This window comes from Mustela nigripes, chromosome 6 (assembly GCF_022355385.1).
Source record: "Mustela nigripes isolate SB6536 chromosome 6, MUSNIG.SB6536, whole genome shotgun sequence".
Classification (NCBI taxonomy): domain Eukaryota; kingdom Metazoa; phylum Chordata; class Mammalia; order Carnivora; family Mustelidae; genus Mustela; species Mustela nigripes.
This window is the reverse complement of record NC_081562.1, coordinates 57,845,577-57,867,906: the sequence shown is the minus strand read 5'-3', so window position 1 is coordinate 57,867,906 and position 22,330 is coordinate 57,845,577. Positions and strand designations below refer to the sequence as shown.

General features: G+C 41.7%; 1 protein-coding gene across 1 annotated transcript in view; it reads left to right on the top strand.

Moving 5' to 3' along the window:
• Nucleotides 1–22,280, top strand: part of ARHGDIB (Rho GDP dissociation inhibitor beta) — a 36,029-nt gene extending 13,749 nt beyond the window's left edge. Inside the window, exons 2-7 of the mRNA XM_059402654.1 lie at nucleotides 2,279–2,335; nucleotides 11,472–11,655; nucleotides 12,297–12,380; nucleotides 15,136–15,212; nucleotides 19,260–19,323; nucleotides 21,582–22,280. Coding sequence (XP_059258637.1) covers nucleotides 11,478–11,655; nucleotides 12,297–12,380; nucleotides 15,136–15,212; nucleotides 19,260–19,323; nucleotides 21,582–21,781 — 603 coding nt within the window. The 5' untranslated portion in view covers nucleotides 2,279–2,335; nucleotides 11,472–11,477 and the 3' untranslated portion in view covers nucleotides 21,782–22,280. The remainder of the gene's footprint in view (nucleotides 1–2,278; nucleotides 2,336–11,471; nucleotides 11,656–12,296; nucleotides 12,381–15,135; nucleotides 15,213–19,259; nucleotides 19,324–21,581) is intronic.
• Nucleotides 22,281–22,330: the final 50 nt, after the last annotated feature.

Genomic DNA, 22,330 nt, shown 5'->3' with positions numbered 1-22,330 from the left:
GGCAAAGGCACCGCCCCATGGAAGAGTTGTCCAGAATTTACCTTTCAGTCATATGCTTGTAACAACAAAGATAAACTGGAAAATATTTCAAAGTTTTGATGATTGTTCTGGAAACTCTCATGTAGGTTTCCAAGTACTGTGGCTTTCATTTGGCAGCACAGGACTAAAAGGTCCTTGGAGTAAGAGCTTCCTTGCAACCATGACAGGCATTGTCCTGCATCTGAAGAAGCTTAAATATGAGGGAGTCTGGGTACATAACACATGGGTACTTCCAGCATGGGCTGGAAGCAGAGTGTCTCCCCTCATGGGTCTCTTCAAAGAGTCTCTTCGTCTGTTCCCTCTGCTGATAAATACAGGTGCACAGTGAATAGTGATGGAGGAAAAATGAGAAATGGGAATTTCGGGGCATCCCTCCCCTGACTGTGATGTCAGGAAGTACTTTAGGAAAACATGGTAGTTGTCCTCCAACTTATGGAAAGCCCATGGTTGTATCATCAAGAAGAGACTTTCAACGAGCAATTCTTAATCCTTTCGAGGTCATGGACTCCTTTTCCAGAAGTTATGAATGCTCTCTCCTCCCCCAATAAATACACACATACTGCACACATACCTAGCGATGTTACAGACATTTTCCTTCCAGGGTCCGTGCCCAATGCAGTGCATTGAGAAAAATTGTGGAGACATGTTGGGCTGGACAGGAGAAGAGAAAAAAAAAAAAAAAAAAGCCTTGTTTGACTAGTGACATCTTCCCTAATAGCATGGGAAAAGGGGAGTGGAATGTGGACTATGAATCTACCATTCCCAATTTTTAAATCCCCTTTGTTCTAAACAATTTATTTTTACCTATGTTATTTTTTCATTGTCCCCCCCTAGAACATAACTGCCACAAGAGAGCAGAGAGTTTTGTAGTCTACTGCTGTTTCGCTGGTGCCTAGAACAGTAGCTGAAAAAATAAAGGTGCTCCACGAATGTTATTGAGAAAAGAAATGCATCCCCTCTTGGGAGCACCAGGTTACAAAATTTACTCTCTCCCATGTGAATTAGTGTTTGCTTTGATTTAAAATATGGCCAGATACATTCAAGGGCTATCTTCTGTCTTAGCATTTTAGGAAATTTACAAACGAAGTCTGTATTGGGTTTTCAGGACTTTTGCTAAATTTAATTATATACTGTTTTTTTTATTTGCCTAGATTCATCTCTTTTCTCCCACCAAATAACCATACTCTCGACTGTTTCAGTTCCCATGACTAAAGATATATTTGGTGGCATCAATTTACGAAATAAAGGGAACAAGATGCAGCACGTTCAAATGACAGCAAAATAAATGTCAGTTTCTCCAACTATATTTGCTTAATTAGTCAGCTCTACACATATTGAAACAATGTAAATATGAAATATGCAAGTGTTCATATAAATAAGCTTTTTTTTTTTTAATTGACAGCAGCTATGGAGTTTATGAAATCAATGTGACTGGACTACTTAGGAACTGCTTGTTCCTTTAAAGTGTTTAAATATGGCCCCTGTAACTTGTTCCCATTTAAATGACTTCACAAACCATTTCTCTAAATAGGGTATGAAGTCAGTTTTTGTACTTGTTAAATTCTGTGTTACAAGACTGTGAATTAATGAAGTCTTAAACTATTTTGTAATCCTCATCCCTAGGTTTAATCGAAAACAGTGCTTTACTTCTTTTTTAATTAAAAAAGTAGTGAAAACTCCAAATAACATTTGATTGTGCTGCAGTGCAAAGCTACATTTTGAAATCATAACCAACAAAACTCCAAAAAACCTGTTTGAGGGCCAAGATTATGCAGTTAACATTTATAATTCCTTAACGCTCTGCATTGGCTGCCAGCAAACTTTCAAGATATCTGGCCGATAAGAAAGCTGGCAGAGACCACATAAGAACAGAAGTCAGTGATATGAAGTAAAGCTCATGTGAATTTACTGCTGCTGGTTTTCGGCTACTTGCCTCAGTCAAGTTTATGCACTGCAATGACTTAATTTGTTTCAACATATCTGCACAATGATCCTCAATGCTCAGAGGCTATGGCCTCGATGCCCATGCACGAGCACTCACGCATACCCACGTTCACACTCACACGGGCGGTCGTGCTCACACCTGTGCCATTACTTGACAAGAACACTGTTCAGTTGACTGATCAAGAGATACGCAGTGCAAAGGCACAGGATTTGAGACAGCCCAGGGTTTCCTCTTCTAGTAGGTTTAAAACATTTTTTTTTTCCTCACTAACTTCCTTCCTGTTCTAACTGCCAGAACTCAGAAGTCAGAGTGAGAGACAGAGGCACCCCAGAGAGCCGTGAGCCACTGAATGTAAGTTGAAATACCTCGGGGTGGGGGAGGTTATAGGTGGGCACAGGCAAATGCAGGCGATCTCTCAACCAGGCTACAACCCTCTCCAGCTTATTTTTTTAGATTATCTTTGAAATGGATAAAAAAGTACTAAGGAGGCGGTAAGAGCAGTTTGCAAAGAAGGGGAAGTCAGAGCAGGGAATCTTAGCAATGACTCAGGGGAGAGAGCTCAGAGAAGGAGGGGAGGGCACGCCCTGCAGCAGCCCGGGGATGAGATCCTGAGTGTGTGGGAAAAGGGCCATGAGTGTAACTCCTGAGGAGTGCCCGGAGGGGTTTCCTACAAGGTAGGGGTGGGCATCCAGCCAAGTTCAGAAGTGAAATGACTGTGGACCCAAACTGGTGTGGAACATGCTAGTAGATGAAGGGTTGCTCTGGGGTGGAGATATGCGGTTTCCTGTTTTTAAGTAGATGTAAAGAGACTGATTGAAAGGAAAAAAGATAAAGACTCAAAGCTGTCAAACATTAAACTGTTTTCCCCTAAAGAATTTTTCTGGTGATATAAGAGAAATGCATAATGAAAGCCTTCCTTCAAGTACTATGGGATTTAACAATCAAAGGAGAGGTAATGGTAGAACACGTTGTTATTTACTCATTTGTCACAGTGGAATCAATTTCTACCACTAACAAAAACCACTTATTAAATTCCTACAGTCAGGGGCATCTGAGTGGCTCAGTCAGTTAAGCATCTGCCTTTGGCTCGGGTCATGATCCCCGGGTCCTGGGATCGAGTCCCGAGCCTGCTTCTCCCTCTGCCTGCTGCTCCCCTTGCTTGTGCTTTTTCTCTCACTCTGTCTCTGTCTCTCCCTCTCTGGCAAATAAATAAATATCTTAAATATAAATAATAATAATATATATATATACATATATAAATTCCTGCAGTCAGATGGGCAGAAAGTTCATTCCTGTTGTTGCTAAAAAAAAAAAAAACTTTACATCCAAGAGGACTAAAAGCAGAGAAGGCATCATCAAATAATTTATTAAGAGATAGGTTCTACGAGATAGGGTCTACAAAAATCCAATTAGCCCCGCTAGGATATCTGAACCGCGCGCCTTCAAATTGTCAAGGACTGAATTTGGCGACCATTAGAAGTGCCTTAGGCATGATCTGAAATTCTTCCCTTCAGAGGTGGCCCCAGTCAGCATGTTCTATGAAGCTAGTCTGTTATTACACTCTAGACTTAGGGCTACTTGTGGCCTGGGTCCGATCACGCCCTTGCTGTTCTTCCATGCACAGTCCGGGAAGGCAGACTGCTCTCCCAGAGAGATCGGCCCCATAGTCACCCTTTCACATGGAGACAAAGAGTCACCGAAATCAGCATTAGCATACTGGAGCCTCCCTGGAGGAATCTTCAAGCAAGGGAAATCCAGAGTTTGGTGCCCAGGCAGACATCGCAGATCTTTGCCATCACTTTGTTTTATTAAGTGTACAAGGAAACGTCCCTCCCAAATCCAAATGTGACACCAGCGTAGTAATAAGATCATCTTACTCTTTTGTGAGATGGGCAGAGAGTTCTGAGAGAAGAGTTCCTTCTCCATTCAGGATGCTCGGACCTGGCATGTGTGGAATCGCCGTGCTCCAGCTGAACCAAAGCTGATGGACACATTCGGGCACATTCCAGGGATGGGGGTTTAGTCCTTGCTTGTTTGGGAGAGCATGAATTGGTCCCTAGGGAAATAGGCTGGGAGCAACATGGAGGTTCTGTTGTCAGTGGGAGGTCACCACAGTGAAGTCATTCTGATGGGAAGATCAGCCCAGGCCAATTTATGGGAGCACAATACAGTACAAACTTCAGCTAGCAGGGACTAGAAACAAAGCAGATAAAGAAAAAGAACCGACATCCACTGAGTACCTTCTCTATGTCGGGCCTGGTGGTAGAAACTTTCCAGTTTGAATCCTGAGAGGACAGTAAGGCTCAGAAGTGTTCAATTAGTTGACTAAAGTCACCAAAAAAAGAAAAAAAAAAAAAAAGAACCAACAGCTACAATGCCTTAGAAGGACATTTTAAGAAATGTCCCAAGGTGGTGGGGGGGGCGGATTTTCTCTAATGCCACATTCTAGGCGTCCTTATTCATAGGCAGTGTTATGCTGTCCGGGACCCTGGATGAGAGGCCATGCCCAGGGGTGGCTCTCATGTTGAGCCTGCTACTTCAACGTTTATCCCTTTAGTAAGCACTTCCCCAGTCGCTCTGGGCCATGTCACACCCTGGTGTCCATAGCCAGAGCTGGTACAAATTCACCTGAACTTTCTTCTCAACACCCACGGTTACAAATCGTATCTTTACCTCTTTTCATGCTGAATTTAAGACTTCTGTGACTGTCTCAAGTTATGGCAGTCTAGTCTTCTGCTTAATAATGGCTTCCTTGCTGCAGTTTTTATCGAGGATTATTTAAAATAAATATTTGTGAAAATACCCAGCATGGTTAACTTCACAGGGCAGACACCCAGCAAGGTTGAATGGGGCCACCGAGTTCTCTCTCCTTTTGCATAGAAATCTGGGTTAGAAGAGTATATTGTGAGTGTGCCAGGAAGAAAGAATGTCTCGTTGCTCCCACCCAGGGAAATGTTGAAGAATTCTGCTTCTAGTCATGTGTATCATTCTCTGGATTGATTTTAATGTCTATTTTATCTAACAAGACACCATCCTCTCAGGCACCGAGTTGGTTCTCCTCATTCAGCTTTGCTCTTTCAGATGGTCTTCACAGAGCTAACAGGGTAGAGAGCAGCCCCAATGAGCCCAAGAGGCATCAACCCTCCATGTTGCTAAGGAACACTGAGAAACCACAGAGGACTCCAGAACCAAGACAGCTTCTGGTGTCCCGAGGGAGCAACTTGAAGTCCCCAGATAAGCCCAGTCACCAGGCAGGCAGCAAAGCAGACCCAAATCCTTGACTGGCTCTGACATGTCGGCCATCCTTCAGGGATGGCCCAGCTCTCCACAGCCCACTATCTAGAGCTACAGCCCCAGGTTTAGTGAAAGTGGGATGTATCCTTGTCAGCAGGGAGAGGACATTGACAGGATGACAGAGAATACTAATGCTTGCATCAGCACTTCTCTGATGGAAATCCCCCTACTTCTGGTACTTCCATATTTTGCTGTCCCTTTGTTATCTCCACCTCTTCTCTCTCATATTCATGACCTGTGCATCTAGAAGGATCATCTAGCAACTTTGGAACATGAGATCGGTCTCCACATAATTTTGCTCCAGAGCCAAAGGATATTCTCTCCATTGGCTGTGCCTGTTGTCTTTTGTCATTTCTCGTCATTCGCGGACTCAACTCTGGCTTCAATTAGGAAAGGGAACAATAAATAGAATCTAAAATTAAGTTGTTCATGAGGAAGCTTTTTAAAGAAACATAATAGTGATATTCCCATTTTAAACTTGATTCAGTTAATAAACAGTTCTCGCAATTCCCAGAACTTCTTGTGTCTTCCGTACTCCTCAAAGAGACAAAATCTATTTTTAAGATGGAAGGAGTGGATGTTGTCAACACTGCAGCACCAAGGGAAAGCATTCAGTGCCCAGGGAGCCAGTTACCTCACTTCACAGAAGTTGTGCGAAAGGACACTCATCCCACAGGGCAGGGAGCAGAGGAAGAGAACGGGTAGTTTAGTGAACATCTACTATCGGCCAGGATCGTCTGAGAACTTTTCATGTGTTTCCTCCAACTCTTCAACCCCATGAAGAGAGAACATTATTTCCACATTACTGGTGGAAAATCTGGGGCTCGGCGAGGCAGATCATTTGCTTAGTTAGGTCCTGTAATAAGGCAAAGCAGAACCACATTGTCAATCTCTGGCCCACCAGACTCCAAGTCCAGATACTAGTAGGCCTTGAAAATCACCTTTCTTTGAAGTAGCCAGGTGATCTGTTTTATCTAAACTCAAGAGTTTCACCTTTTCTTACCCTCCACTTCTTTGGAACTGAATCACTGAGCCAGACAAGGGTGCTCTATCCTGAGATCGGTGCAAATTCTTAAGTTCAGTATCTTGAACATTTCACTGGATTTGCAAGCAAAACCACCATTCTGTACTATGGCATAGTCATGTCACAAGTAACTTGTCCTAATTTAATGTGGCATTTTAATTGAGCCTGAGAGGATTAAGTTCCTATCTCAGCACACCTCGTGCTTACACTGCCTGCCTGCCTAGCAAACAGGAGGGTGTGAGGGGTTCACTGTGAAAATTCATCTGTGGAGGCATCTGTGAAGCAGGAGATAAAGATAATGAGTAGTAAGCACACACACACACACGCAACCAATATGTACTTTGGGTCTTGATGGAGTGCACACTAACCTTATTCAACACATAATTCTTGAGTCTCCATTTCACTTTTACTATGTCAAATAACCAATGTCAAAATGACCTCCAAGCAAACAAAACACCTCTGCTCTTTGTGGAACAGTGGGTGAGCTGCAGAGGAAGGTGAGACAAGGCCAGCTAGAATGTTCTGCACAGATGAACTGGGTTCTCCCCAACCCCACCTCCACTTCCTCTTTTCTTTTCTCATTTCAGAGGCTTCTTTAAATAAAGGAGCATTCGAGTCATTGAATTAGGAAGAGGCCTCAGAGGTCCTTCTAAGGCAATGATTTCATTTTGCAAAGGACAAAATTGGAGTGCAGAGAGGTTCAGGGACTTGTGCAAGAGTACACGGAACAGAGTGGCCCTGAAACCGTCTCTATGTGATGCCTCCCTGCCTCCAAGCCTGCAGAGGCTTGCAAAGAAGCACATTTCCTACTACCTGTGCACCCTCAGGATAGATTCCCAATATGACTAATGGGTTCTATAATTTCATTTTTACTTCTTAAGACAGCTGGAGCAACAGAGCATAGCACCTGCAAGCCAGACAAGATGGCGGAGATGGCAATTCTGCTCCTTATGCAATAGGTCTTCTTCCGCAAGCTTCTCATCTGAGCTTCAGCTTCCTAACCTGTAGAAGAGCATGATGACCATGCCTGCCCCCAAGGCTGTAGTGAGGAGTGATGAGCTAGTCCTCAGGACAGCATTTAGCGTTATGTATGATAACTATTATAATTATCATCATCATTGTTCTTTGGATGATACTCGAAGGTAGTTGTAGAATTTCCATAAAATGCCCATTCTCCCTTTTCTAGGCATATGCCACTGTAAAATGAGGGGATAAAGAGAGAAGACTGATATGTGTGGTCAGTATACACATAGTTTACATGTATATTTATATATTCACATGTATAACACACACATAGTTTGGGAAATCATTATCAAACTTCGTAAGCCATGATAGCTGAGGCATTGGCAGAATCCATGGTTCTTCAGAGATGAACTGTGAAATTAAAAATGCTGTTCTTTTGGGACTTCAGACAAATTTGAGATAATGAAACAAAAATTGGGTAAGTCTCTTCTGTACACAAGTGAAATAAGGTAATTGAATGTGTGCAACTCAGCTGATGCATGTCCGTAGGGCAGAACGAATCTACAGATGGAGAACTTAGAAAGGGAAAGCACCTAGAGGTGGTCTGCTCCAACCCCCAAACCTCAAGAGAAGGAGAATAAGCACTACAGTGGGTAAATCAGTTGCTCAGGGTGTGACAGCTGATTAGTAGCCAAGCCAGAACCAACACCTGTGCATGGTGAGAACTAGTTCAATGAAGAGATAATTATCCAAAATCAGGTAGATTGACCTCAGAACTCTTTCCCTCAAGAGCTGTGCCCTACGCACCTTTGCTACTCTGCCAGGCTGAGTGTTCATATTCTCTCAAATACAGATGTTACCTGATATCTCCTGCTTTTTCATATCTAGCATTTGGGGTTTGATAGACATGATCCTTGGCTGGAAGCTAGTATGGGTCACTGATGCTGCCAGGCCTCCAAAAGGAAAAAGATTCCACTGTAACAGTCAACTCTCTGATTCATGTTTCCAAGAAGTCACAGTTTCAAGGTCATGTTTCTAATCTTGGACTCTAGTAAAGTCTATGAGCCTCTGGATTGCATAAAGCATCTCATGGACATATTCTTTTTTTCCTTTTATGATGATTGTGACTTTCACCAGATCTTTAAAAAGATGTGTAATTTCCAAAAAGATTAAGAATCATCAGTCAAACCATGGTGGTTGTCCATCCCACAGCTCCTTCTCCACTTTGGAGAGTAACTTAATTATCAGTAAGTGGTGAAGCACTGAGCCTTATAAAGAGCAGGTTCTCACCAAGTATTATGCTTTAAAGAAACTTTCCTTGAGAATTGCTTTTCCAGTTCCTTATTTGTTGTATTACTATGTTTTCATCTTTTTCTAGTCTGCTTTCCAGATTGAGCTGGTTTGGGGTCATTCGGCTTCATATCATTTTTTCATATGCTAAATATTTAAATCAAATTATTTTAATGTGGTCCTGAATTTCCTTCTCTTTACTGCAACAATTTTATATAGAATCTCATGTTATCTTCTGCTTTTACCTGTCTTTTAAATAAATTACATTTCACTTGTATGAACCAATTATTGTATATCTGTTTCTAATGAATCAAGGAAATTTAGAATTGACAGAAGTCTCAGAATTACTAATAAGCATATCAAGAGCTAGATGACTGAGAAATTGACTTGCCAATGATCCCACAGATGTTGTTGAATCCTGTCTTAGATCGTGTCTTTGTCTTTTTCTCCCCCTTTTTATCCCTATCTTTCTCTCTCACTATCCTTTCAAAATTGAAATTTCAGGGTGCAAAATAACAATTTCCTGCAGGTTATGGAAATCACCGTCAACTAGGTAATGGGTGGGTGTGATGTTATCTTCTGATGGTCAGACTTCAAGCAGATGACTTGTTAGAACCAAGCAATATATTCCAGAGTCCTAAGAGGGTAAAGACATCCTCATGTATAGATAGGTTTCCTGATGATCTGTTCACACATATTTTTTTGAAGATTTTATTTATTTATTTGAAAGAGAAGTAGGAGGAGGAAGAGAGCAGGAGGGAGAGAGACAAGAAGATTCTGCACTGAACGTGGAGCCAGACGTAAGGCTCGATCCCAGGATCCTGACATCATAATCTGAGCCAAAACTAAGAGTCAGACACTTAACTGAGTCACTCAGGCATCCCTGTCTACATATATGTTGTGTGATGTCCACTCTGGGTATCTGGTCAGATTCCTGGGTGTCACCAAAGGAGAACCTCTCTCTTCTGACTAATCTCATCTGGCTACTCTTCATCTGCCCCTTATTGATTGTCCTCAAGCTACTCACAACCCATTGCATTCTTTATTATTTCTTCATTATTTTTCCAACCAGTTCATTCACTTTCCCTGAGTGTTGTTTGGAATATGAGTTGAGCTGGTCATGATGTTTATTATGCTGTTCTTGAGAGGCTCAGTTATGAATGGTGTTGAGTTTTCTGCTGAGACAAGAGTTGCCATAGGAACAAACCTGCATGCTTCCTTCCTGCACAGGAAGTGGACCTGGGCATTGCAATGCTATTTGCAGACTTGATCAAGCTCATGGTGTTTGGCTTGTTATTTTGTTAGAAGAGGATTGATGAGCCAAGAGATAGCATTTCTTTTTACTCTCTGTCTTTTCCTTCTTTTTCTGTTAAAATTGTTTTTGTTTGACTTTACTTCCAATTATTTTTCTTTCTGATGCCAGTGATGGAAACTTTGAAACTCAAAACCACAGCTGATTTTGGCCAGAGATAGCTTCACCCCCTGGGGGACTTGACAGAGGTTTGCAGAGTCACTGAAGATGAGATGTGTTAGATATTGTCTAGAGTTGTGCCACTTAGGAACAATGTAGTCTTTAACCAAAGGCAGGGAGGACACTCTTGAGGGAGGACTACAGGAAATCAGGAAATTATCTCCTTGCCCAAATACCTCCCATGTTTCCCCAAATAGCTCCATTGCTGCAAGCCACAGTCCTGAAATTCTTTCAGTAGAGACTTCTTCCTCTTTATTAAGACACTGCAATTCATCCAGCTATGAAAATTTGGGCATTTCTCTTAACCTCTGAGTTCTAGTTTTCTTGATAATTCCATAATGGGTTAGAATATCTCACCTCTATGGTTTCATTCTGCTCTGAAAATCTCTGACTATACATGGCCTAAAATGAGTAATTTTTAAACTCATTATTCAGTCACTAACAAGTGTGAATCATTTTATTAGAATCTCCCCTCAATATTTTAACACACAGCAAGTAAATGTAGATAATGAGAGAAGAAGACAGACTCCAGGGTATGCCAAGGTGAGGACTTAGAGCATAAAATAACTAGTCTTCTGACAAGGGTAGGGAGATACCAAAAGGGAAAGGGACCAGAAAAGGGAGATCAGTGATAGATAAAAGTAAAATAAAGACAGGCTAACCCTTCCCATTTTGTCTGAAGGAATTTAAAGAGTCTTTTGTTATTTTTATGTCATTTCAAAGGAACAGAAGATCTTTAGATATAAAGACAAATAAACCATGAGGGTTTATAAAATGCCTAAACTATTCAATTATGGGAGATTCAAGAGAAGCACAGAACCTAGTGCCTGCTGCCCTCAGGGATTTATTAGCACTGTTGGATGGGAACCGTTCAGACACTTCAGGCAGGTATCATGGCAGTCTACAGCATTGCATGACTTACCTTTGAAGTATCTCAGGAGTTCAGGGAAGGATTCAGTTAATGGGAAGAAGCCAACCATTTCTTTGGTTCCATGTGTTTTGAGACCATCACAACAGGGATGGTACAATGCTAAGAACTTGGACACTAGAGGAATGGCTGGATTTAGAGTGTAGTTATTCCTATAATTGTTTGAACTGAGGATATCTGTTCATTATTTGGGACTGTTTGTGTTAATGTTGTTTCATTTGTACATTATTCACAAATGAGCTATTTCTTTCTGGTCCATTTATTCGGTGAATAAGAGTTAATTGGCCACAGTACAGAGAAATTCAGGAAGGTCAGAGAAAAGACTAACAGCATTATATGCTCATTGCATGAAAAATAAAGAGATTAAACTAGGAAAAAATATCCTGGAAAATCACTGACGATTACAGAAGCCCATTATGGCCAGGATGGTGCTACCAGCAGCCCCACAAACCTTTTCCATATCCACTGACTTTTGACTAATGGACTATCATCCTCTCTCTCTCTCTCTCTGAAATAGATCACAATGACTGAAAAGGATGCAGAAACACACCTGGAGGAGGATGTTGATGAGCTGGACAGCAAGCTCAATTACAAGCCTCCACCTCAGAAGTCCCTGAAAGAACTACAGGAGATGGACAAAGATGATGAAAGTCTAATCAAGTATAAGAAAACACTCCTGGGGGATGGCCCTGTGGTGGCAGGTGTGTGGAGAGGCATGGGGGGCAGGTGGAAGGCATACATTTCAGCAACTCAGGAGCAGGTGCAGAAGAAAGACTACCCAGTGGTTGCCAGGGCTAAGCAAGTGAGGCACAATCTCTATATGCCGCATAAAGTTACAGACCATAGGATGAAGTATTTTGGGGAGATACAGCACAAGTCAGCATGGAAATAGGCAAAAATTACATATGGGGATGATTTAGAAAGAACCCCAGACTCCCACTTAGGATTGTATTCTCTCCACGCTCTCATATTTTCTCTCCTTCCTCTTTCTCTTCCTCACTCCTCCCTTGCCTACCCATTCATCTCTTCCACAGACACAACAACAGACTAAGATAGAGAGGGGCAGTGCCATTAAGCAGAGGAACTTGACCACAGCCACCCAGGAAATGTTTGCTGCTGATAACAAGGTGGACCTCTGAGTCCCAGAAGCAGAACTAACACCACTCTAAATTATAAGGCCATCGAGACCAGCATGGGAAACCTGCCACTTCCCTTTCTATTTCCACTCCAGACAGAGATACCACTTTTCTTCTTAAGTTCCCGCTCTCCCACTTAAAATGTCCACATACACTGTACCCACGTGTCTCTTCCCTAGGCTTACATTCTTTTTTGAATCCTGCAGACCCAACAGCTCCCAATGTCACGGTCACCCGGCTTACCCTAGTTTGTGAGAGCGCCCCAGGACCCATCACCATGGACCTCACTGGTAAGTGGGCACAACTGTTCTGTTCCAAGGGGCCTAGTGATATCACGGGGAAAACTTAGTCTCTGCCCCTCTCCTGGCAAAAGGAAGCACTAGTAAGGGGAATCCCAGATACAAAAATGCTGAGACCAGTTCACAAATCATTGCTCTCCTGGTACACAGTATTTACCACACTTGATGAAAAGCCCACTCTCTGTCTTTATTTAACTGAACACGGGGCAGTCATAAGTAGTGGGTCTATTTACTTGTATCATCAGATTTACCTCTGATTTTTATCTCCATGCAGCAACAGGGGAGTTATTATTCATGTAAAATGACTGTGATGGAAATATTACAAAGCAAGTTGTATACTTCTGAAATGTAATATTTATATGTTTTAAACATCAGAGAATATTGATCTTATATCAACTAGAGAAATTCCATGAAGGCAAGAAGCCATCTAAAAATCTTTTAATTAGTGCTGGGAATTCCACTATTAAATACATACTAGTTTAGCTTAAAGCTCTGATTCTTGTAGAAGGGACTTCCCCCACTAAACATGTACAAATTAAGATGTTATTTCCTGGAGTGCCTGGGTGGCTCAGTCGGTTAAGCGTCTGCCTTCTCCTCAGGTCATGATCCAGGAGTCCTGGGATTGAGCCCTGTGTGGGGCTCCCTGCTCCCCGGGAGCCTGCTCCTCCCTCCCTTCCACTCCCCCTGTTTGTACTCTCTCTCTGCGCCTCCCCCCTGCAAAAAAAAATTATTTCCTTTCCCCTTATTGTGACAATGGTCAAGTCCTTTCCTGACACTTGACTCTTGAGGAGATAGAGCTGAGAAGGTGGGAATTATAGGGGAAATCTGTATCTGAGAGGAATGAGGAAAAGGGCCGCAGAGTCAAGAGGTTGGAGGCATCCAAGGCAGCAATTCAGGGAAAAAAAAAAATGATTCCTGGATTCAAAAGGTGAACTCATGAGACAGAGCGAATGTGACTCCAGAAGGGTAGGCTCAGCAGCTAGGTGATTCCCCTCTCACAGCGCACATCCACTCTTTACCTTATATGGCTTTATTTGTCTGAAGGAGGAAATTAGAGGCTGAGAAGACACACTTCCCCTTCAACTGAAATCATTACAGCAGACACAAATTCACCTACCCCCACATTCTAGCATCTCTCTAGGAGAATACCTCTCTCTCTCTCTCTTTCTCTCACCAGGACTCAGGCCTCTTCCTGTGTGAAATTGTGTAACGCTAGCAGGTACAACCGTTAATTTGTGAGATGAGGTCTGAATTAGCGCTCAGGAAATCTAAGGGCCTGACCACATTACAGGGAAAACTCAGTTTCCTTCACTTTCCTACCATCAGGATGCCCAAATTTGGTTTTCTATCACCAAGAAGTTCCTGAGGTGAATCCCAGCATAAACACACACACACACACACACACATAATACACATATAGTTTGTGTAGAAAATATATAGTATATATTATAAGTGTATAATATCATACATACTATATGTATATAGTGTGTATATGTACACAAATATGCATTATATATACATATAATAAACATATAATCATATATAAAATATATTATATGCATATAATATACATACATACTATATACATAGTGTGTGCATGTATATATATACACACACAGAATATATGTGTATATAATACACATAATATATACTGTATATAAAAATATATGGCATATTATATACATACTATATGCACATAGTGTATGTGTAGATATATAGATATAGATATACTTCACACACACATATATATGGCATGAAGCACATGCACAGAGCTATACAAAACACACACACATGCACAGACACACACACATATACATTCACCCCAGAATGTCAGATGATACAGGATCACACTTGGAGAAGAACAGAGAGTGATTACCTCTCTAAGCAGAATACAAGAATTAGAGTCAGATCCTGGTGGATGGAACTAGAAAATCCTAAAGCTTTTATCACTTAAGAGACTTTCCTTAAGAAAAATAATATGAGATTACATATGCAAATATAAAGTACAAAAGTGAATATATATTTAGAATGTAAAAAGGGAGCCAAAACAGGTAAATTTTTTAAAGCTAGGAAATGGCACAAACATCACCAAATCTACAAGAACAAATAGCTAGTGCTCTTACATAATATTTTTCTTTATTTATTGAGGGGTAGGGACACATTCTTTAATCATCTTTTTGTTTGGCCATGTATGTCATATCATTTTCAACAGAGAAAATAGAAAGGTAATTTAGATTTTCCTCTAGGGTGGCTGATTAAAACTTGTTTTTATTATTGACTATTTGAAAAGACATTGTCAGGGCGGCTGGTTGAGCACACATCCCTCAGACATGATTTGTCATGATTTCAAGCCCATGCTGGGCATGGAAACTACTTTTAAAAAAAAAGAAAGACATTGTCACGAATAACTCGTTGCTGATAATACCTTGTATATTTTAGGGTTGTCATCAAATTTGGGGGAGAAAGTGCTATCCCAGTTTTTTTCATATATACCTGTAAGATTTCAGGCATTGCAAGTATGTGTGTGTGTGAGAGTCTGTATGTATGTGTGCGTGTGTGTGCACACGTGTGTGTGTGTGTGTGTGTGTGTGTGTGTGTGTAAACTCTAATATTTTTTGAATTAAGGGCCATGTGGACCATGTTATTCTGACAGGCGCAGCAAACAGCTCTGGAGTTTAAACTCCCATCATCTCCTTGTGTTTCTCCTTCTGAGGAGAATAAACTCTTTCTAAATCTACTTCTACAGGGGATCTTGAAGCTCTCAAAAAAGAAACTTTTGTGCTAAAGGAGGGTGTTGAATACAGAGTCAAAATTCACTTCAAAGTAAGTATCTTGCCACATATGTTTTTATAAAGTCTGCATTCTTCCTATAATCAGAGAAAGAAAAAATCAAACGTCTTGCATTATCATGTTGTCACAGTTTTTGTTTCTTTTTTTTCCTCTGGATCTGGACTGCCCTCTCCCCAACTCTGAGCTCTATCTTTTGAGGCCCACCCCTGCTTCATGCGTTTTCCCTACCAGGACCCTCTCCTGAACTCTTCGTGGATCACTTAGCCAACAGAACCCCTCTTTCTACGAACTCCGAAAGCTCCCAACCATAAGCACACCCTGCTTTATATTGTACCATTTTTGCCATTTCTTCCTTGTACTGCCCAAGTACCCTGAGAAAGGGGAAGATTATATTCTCTTCTTTCCAACATTTTACACAAAACTTTGTAAGTGATATTCTGTGAATATGTGAAATTAACATATTAACATATTAACATTTCATTCCTGTGAAATTAACACAGGAATGAATCGATTAATAGTAAGAAAGAGAACCATTAGAGCCTCAGTTCTAAATGCTCAGTGAGGATATGTATCCAGAGAGTGTGGGCCGTGGTCAACAACGGGGAATTACAATTATAGTTTTGGAAAGGGCAAGACTAAACAGGAGATAAATTGACATATAATGAATACACACATACCCCAGTGAGCAGCCAAAAGCAAAAAGAAAAATAATCTTGGCTGAAACCAAGTAAGTCAGAAATGTACTGTTTGCCCTTAATTGCCTGTATTTGCCTTGGTTGCCCTTCTCGGCCATATCCTTCAAGGTGCTTCAGGGCCACCAAGGAAGACCCCATCTGCCCTCTGTGTCTGAACACTGGGCTCTTCTTTGCCCCTAGTGCAGGGTTGATTCAGGATCTAGAACAATCCCTATATATCACACATAAATAGGCCTCAAAATAATTTGATTCTGAAAATTTTTATTGATGCCTACTCTGTAATACATACTGAGCTACGCTTCACTTGCTTGTTTTCTATATATTTATTATTGAAGCCCTTGAGCGTTTGATGTTGCATCCAAATATGCCTTAGAATTGTATGCAAGGCATTGTATCTAAATAAGCTTAGAATGCATTACGCATTAGCTGAATTTTTAATTATTAATGCTACTACCTTAATTTATCATTCTGGTAAGCCGGTTTGTACCAAGTGAAACAGAAGAGGTAAATTTTAATGGGAATAAGAACAGAAGGAAATGTCTGGGGCATGGGCTTCAGCTATGGGTGGGAAGGCCGAAGAGAATGCAGTGGTCGGTATTACATATCAGGGTGATGGAGGAGGGGGCACAGAAAGGGGTTTTCAAGTCCTATCTGCTGCAGAGGCTTAACATTTTCTCACACAAGAGAAAAACCACTCTCTCTGTGTAACCCACACAAAGTTTAACCAACCTGTCCCATGTCCCAGCATGGAGCTACCGTTAGCAGAAACGCCAACCCCAAACTGGAAATAACTGAGAGGCAATTTAAATCTTTAGTGACATCTGTTGAAAAACACCCAAGAAGGTTTGTTTTAATAGCCACAGGAACACATCCTAAGATCCTCTTGCATCGTCTCTTTCTGAACTGTGCTCCGTGTTCTTCTCTTTCTCCGCCCCCCTCCTCCAAAAGTTTCATGGTTCTCTCCAAAACCTGGGATGTCCACCTTTCTGGTTTGTTCACCTTTTCCTTCTGCCTCCCAAGGAAATGTAATATCTTTGACTTCCACAGGCTTCTTCCTCCTGGGATGAGGGGAAGCAATGGGGAGGGACTTTCAGATGGAGGAAGAGAATATTCGTATTTTTCTCTTACCCATCTCAAATACATTTATATTAAATGAACCCTCAGGGTACCCAGGTGACTCAATAGATTAAGCATCCAACTCTTGATTTCAGCTCAGATCAGGACCTCAGGGTCCTGAGATCAAGCCCCATGTCAAATCCCAGGCTGGACATGGAGCCTGCTTAAGATTCTCTCCCTCTGATACCACCTTACACCAGTTAGAATGGCAAAAAAATGACAAGGCAATAAACAACAAGTGTTGAAGAGGTGGAGAAAAGAGAACCCTCTTACACTGTTGATGGGAATGCAAGGCGGTACAGCCACTTTGGAAAACAGTGTGGAGGTTTCTCGAAAAGTTAAAAATAGAACTCCCCTATGACCCAGTGATTGTCCTACTGGGTATTTACCCCAAAGATACAGATGTAGTGAAAAGAAGGGCTACATAGACCCCAATGTCCATAACAGCAATGTTCACAATAGCCACACTGTGGAAAGAGACAAGATGCCCTTCAACAGACAAATGGATAACGATGTGGTCCATATGCATTTGGAATATTACACAGCCATCACAAAGGATGAATACCCAACTTTTGTATCAACATGGACGGGACTGGAGGAGATTATGCTGAGTGAAATAAGTCAAGCAGAGAAAGTCAATTATCATATGGTTCCGCTTATTTGTGGACCATAAGGAATAGCATGGAGGTCATCAGGAGAAGGAAGGAAAAAATGAAGGGGGAGAATCAGAGGGGGAGATGAATCACAAGAGACTATGGAGTCTGGGAAACAAACTGAGGGTTTTAGAAGGGAGGTGGGTGAAGGGATGGGTATTAAGGAGGGTATGGATTGCACAGAGCACTGGGTGTTACACACAAACAATGAATCATAGAACAATACATCAAAAACTAATGATGGACTGTATGGTGACTAACATAATTAAAAAAAAAAAAAAAGATTCTTTCCCTCTTCCTCTGCCCCTCCCAATTCTATAAATCCCTCTATGGAACAGCAGAAAAACAGCAGACTCTGATTTGAAGTCCTTATTGCTGAGTAGCAATCACCATTCCTATTTTTCAGACTTTTTGCTACCAGACCACATCTCCCATGAGGCCCAAAGGAAGAGCTTAGAGACTTCTAGAAAAATGCATTCACTTTTTTCTATAGGCATGAGCCACATCTGGCAGAGCGGTCAAAAAGTTTGGGTGTCATTTTTAGCACCATTTCTTCAATGAAGCTATTTTCATTCTGCTTTTGACAGATGCATACCATAGATTCTATGGAGTGACAGTCTCAAACCTTAGCTGGCCGTGCTCACTGCTGTGACGCCTTATCGCCAACACAATGAAATATAGCACTGAGAAATCGGTTTAATTACTCTGTCCGAGACAAAAAGGCAGCCATAATTACTGTGGGGAGAAATTATTTAAAGATGCTTTCATTCTTCATCTTGGAGAACAATTCACCAGGCTTTCCATCTACTGACACAATGTATACTTTGTTTGTATAAACACGAGCACTGTATAAAATTAATGGACAACAAGTTCAGTCCTAGGTACAATGAATCATGGAAAAACAAAGTGCTTGGCTGTGTATATTTGAAAGGCTTGGGGAAGTGGTGACATCTCAGAAAACATCTGCAAAGAACAGCCATCCAAAATGCTTGCCAGACACAAATGGATTTCACCCATTATTTATTTGCAGGGAGGATGTTTCTGTGGGGCAGAACCTCCTCATCTTTAGACTCCAATCTCAGCAACATTAGGGGCACAACCCTCTTCTAGACATGATTTTCCATTACAGCTTTGCTCCTTGTTGTTTGTTTTTCATGCTAGGTGGATTATTTCTGAGGTTAGGGCTTTGGGGCACTCACAGAACATTTTCCATTGGTACCTTTGTAGCTTTTCCTAAAACAGGGACGGTGTTCTGGCCAGTAGTATTGGGAAGGGGAGGCTCAAGACCGTTCTTTGGACCTTTAGAGGAAGGAGAATTGTAATGAAGAATATCGAGACAGTGTTTTATTTAAGCACCCCCTTCCCCCCCCCCCAAGAAAACAGCACAGTATTCAATGATTAAAACCAGATTGGCAATGTTGACTCTTGGGACCTCCTCTCTCTAATCTCTGTTTCGCTGCCCACACTAAATGATAATAGTAACACTTACTCTGAACTAAATCTTAACCTTCTTTCATCCTCAAAGAAGACTCAGCTAGATAGGGTAAGCATGAAAGAAAAGGGAGAAATGAGAGACCGTTTTTAATCTGAATTGCTTGGATCCTTCCCACCTACAGGTGAACAGGGATATTGTGTCGGGTCTGAAATATGTTCAGCATACCTACCGGACTGGGGTGAAAGGTAAGGGACCCACACTTCACACTGTCCCAAACTCTGTCCCCCACTGATACTTAAACTTCTTCTTTTTAAAAATTTTAGTCACAGACTCATTTAAGAACCTGACAAAAAGCTTTGAACTCTCCCCCTAGGAAAGAGCACACGTATACTTCTGTCTAGACACTAATGGCAAATCCTACATTCAGAGATCTAGTTTAGACTGGGTCAGCCACTAACCTTTAGCCTTAGGCCTCTGTGATTTATTATTCACAAAGGGGAAGAGTAACCAAGATAAATTTGGATAAAAATGGAGTCTATTAAAAAAACTCTCAAAAGTTAAAAAAAAAAATAGTTCAGAGGTATAAACCTAAGGGTCAGCAAAATCCAAGACTGGAAGTTTCTATGGTTCTATCCAGTGGTGTGTGTGTTTTGGGGGAATAAGAGTTGGAAGTAGCATGTGGGCAGATGTGGAGTGATGATGGGGGAGCAAGGAGCAGCACCTAATTTTTAAAACAAAGAAACAGAATTCCTTCTAGAATTAAGAAAAGCTATGAGGGAGACATAACACAGCATTATCTGGTCTTCAGTTGCCCTTGACAAGTTGTACCTAAACTGTATGTGCCTTGGGGAACTGCCTTCAGTTTCCTTCCAACGCTACGCGCAGGGTCAAATGAAACTTGGAAAGGTGATGGAAGTACTGGTACATTTCCCTTTGACCTTGGGGGCTCTCTTCTTCCAGAGGTGGGAAACAGTGAGGCATAGGTCAGTTCCCCCAAATTAATAAGCAAAGGGTTTGAGGGGAAATTGTTGGACAAATTTGCATAACTTGGGCAACCACTCAATTACTCAAATCCCGCAGAAGGTTGTTGACCTGTAAGATCCTAACCGGTCTTTCCAGGACCAAGTCTCATTGAAAAAACAGTTCAATTTCCTGTTTTCCTTTGGGTATAGAGATTATGTTGCCTCCCTTAGTCAAGAGGATAATGATATGTCTGTAGCTGTTCCTCCAAACTTACTCACAATATTTAACAGCCAACTACACATTGCCTGCCTGTCCCTCCTCCTGCCCACCTTTAGTTATACTTTCTAATGCCCTCTTTTTCTTAATATATGTCCCAGTTATTCACCTATTAATAACTTTGGTTGGCTATTTTCAACATTCGTCCCAGTTCTTCACTTTTTTTAAAAAAAACCAAATTATCGATTTCCCCTTTCTATGCAATTCTTCCATCCATGATTTCTGTTCATTCTGATCACTGGCTGTTACCTCACCTCCCCAACTGATATGTTCATAGAATGATAGTTTATAGGTAGGAAGTCCTTAACATTCATTATATAGAGAAAGAAACAGAGGCCCAGAAATATCATATCGATGTAAGTGGTTGCAGAGATGAGACCAGAATTCAGGTCTCAATTAATGAGGGATTTTTTAACAAGATTTTTATTTATTTAACAGAGAGAGAGAGGAAACAAAAGCAGGGGGAGTGGGAGAGAGAGAAGTAGGCTTCCTGCTGAGCTGGGAGCCCACATGGAGCTGGATCCCAGAACCCTGGGATCATGACCTGAGCGAAAGACAGAAGCCTAACGACTGAGCCACGCAGGTGCCCATAATGAGGAATTTTTTTAATGGTATAACCTGCTATAGCTCCATAATAGAAGAGTCTTGATCGCCATAGACTTAAGGTGCTAGTTTCCCAACTTTCCTGATAGCAACAGCTGTGAGGCTTCCTAAAAGCACTGATTCTTGGGGCACCTGGTGACCCAGTCGGTGAAGCTCCTGCTTTTAGTTCACGTCATGATCCCTGGGGTCCTGGGATAGAGCCCCTGTATTGGGCTCCCTGCTCAGCGAGGAGTCTGCATCTCCCTCTCCCCCTGACCCTCCTGTTGCTTGTGCTCTTTCTTGCTCACACTCTTTCTCTCTCAAATTAACAAATAAAATCATAAATAAATAAATAACAAAATAAAATAAAAACACTGACTCTTGACACTGCCTGTAGCGGATTACTGATCCATAGTTTCTGAGAGCGAAACTGTATTATTAAATGGCACGCCAATAAAACACACACACACACACACACACACACATACATATATATTTTTTTAAAGGTAAAAAAAAAAAAAACAAAAAAAAAGATGCCCAGGTACATCTGTTGTTTAGCCCGGTTTGGAAACTATGGCTTTTAGTTTTGGTCACTGTAGGCTGTGCTCCAAATTTTCCAGTTTTCTGTGTTTGCTTTTCCTCTGTCAGACGCTTACCCTAATGAACTTGTCTTTCTTCCTAGTGGACAAAGCAACATTTATGGTTGGCAGTTATGGGCCTCGGCCAGAGGAGTATGAGTTCCTGACTCCAACTGAGGAGGCTCCCAAGGGCATGCTGGCCCGAGGCACTTACCACAACAAGTCCTTCTTCACCGACGATGACAAGCACGACCACCTTACCTGGGAGTGGAACCTGTCCATTAAGAAGGAGTGGACAGAATGAGCACATCCACCCATCCCTCTCCCTACCTCGCCATCCAGAAGTACCCTCTCAGTCACGTTCACCACCCTGGCCCTCCTCCCTGTTCACAGCTGGATCCCTTCCCTAATGCGCCCCACATTCTATTACCAACACATCTTATCCTGCAATGTCTCAAGTGGTCCCTAGCACAAGAAGCTTAAAACCCAGGCTTTAATCCTGCCCATTCCTTCTGGGCCCCCATTAAGGCCAGTTCTTCAAAATTCTTCATTTCAATACCTAGTCATTTAATATTTCCTTCTACCTTTCCCATTGGAGCAGCTAGAAGTCAGGAAATAGGCAAACCATCATTAACAGTCCTTTTGCCTTGGGTTACAGTAGCTCATTCCCACCCCTGGATTCTTCTGTGGTTGCTGCTGGCTCAGTGAAGGTCCCTAATCATGTTCCCCACCAGTGGAGGTTCTTCTTTTCTGGGAGACTGTAAACAGCATAAGAGAGTAAATAAAACAATTATATGATCTGACTGAGACCCTCTTTTCCCTGCTTTCTTCCTTCGAACAAATATGATAACTA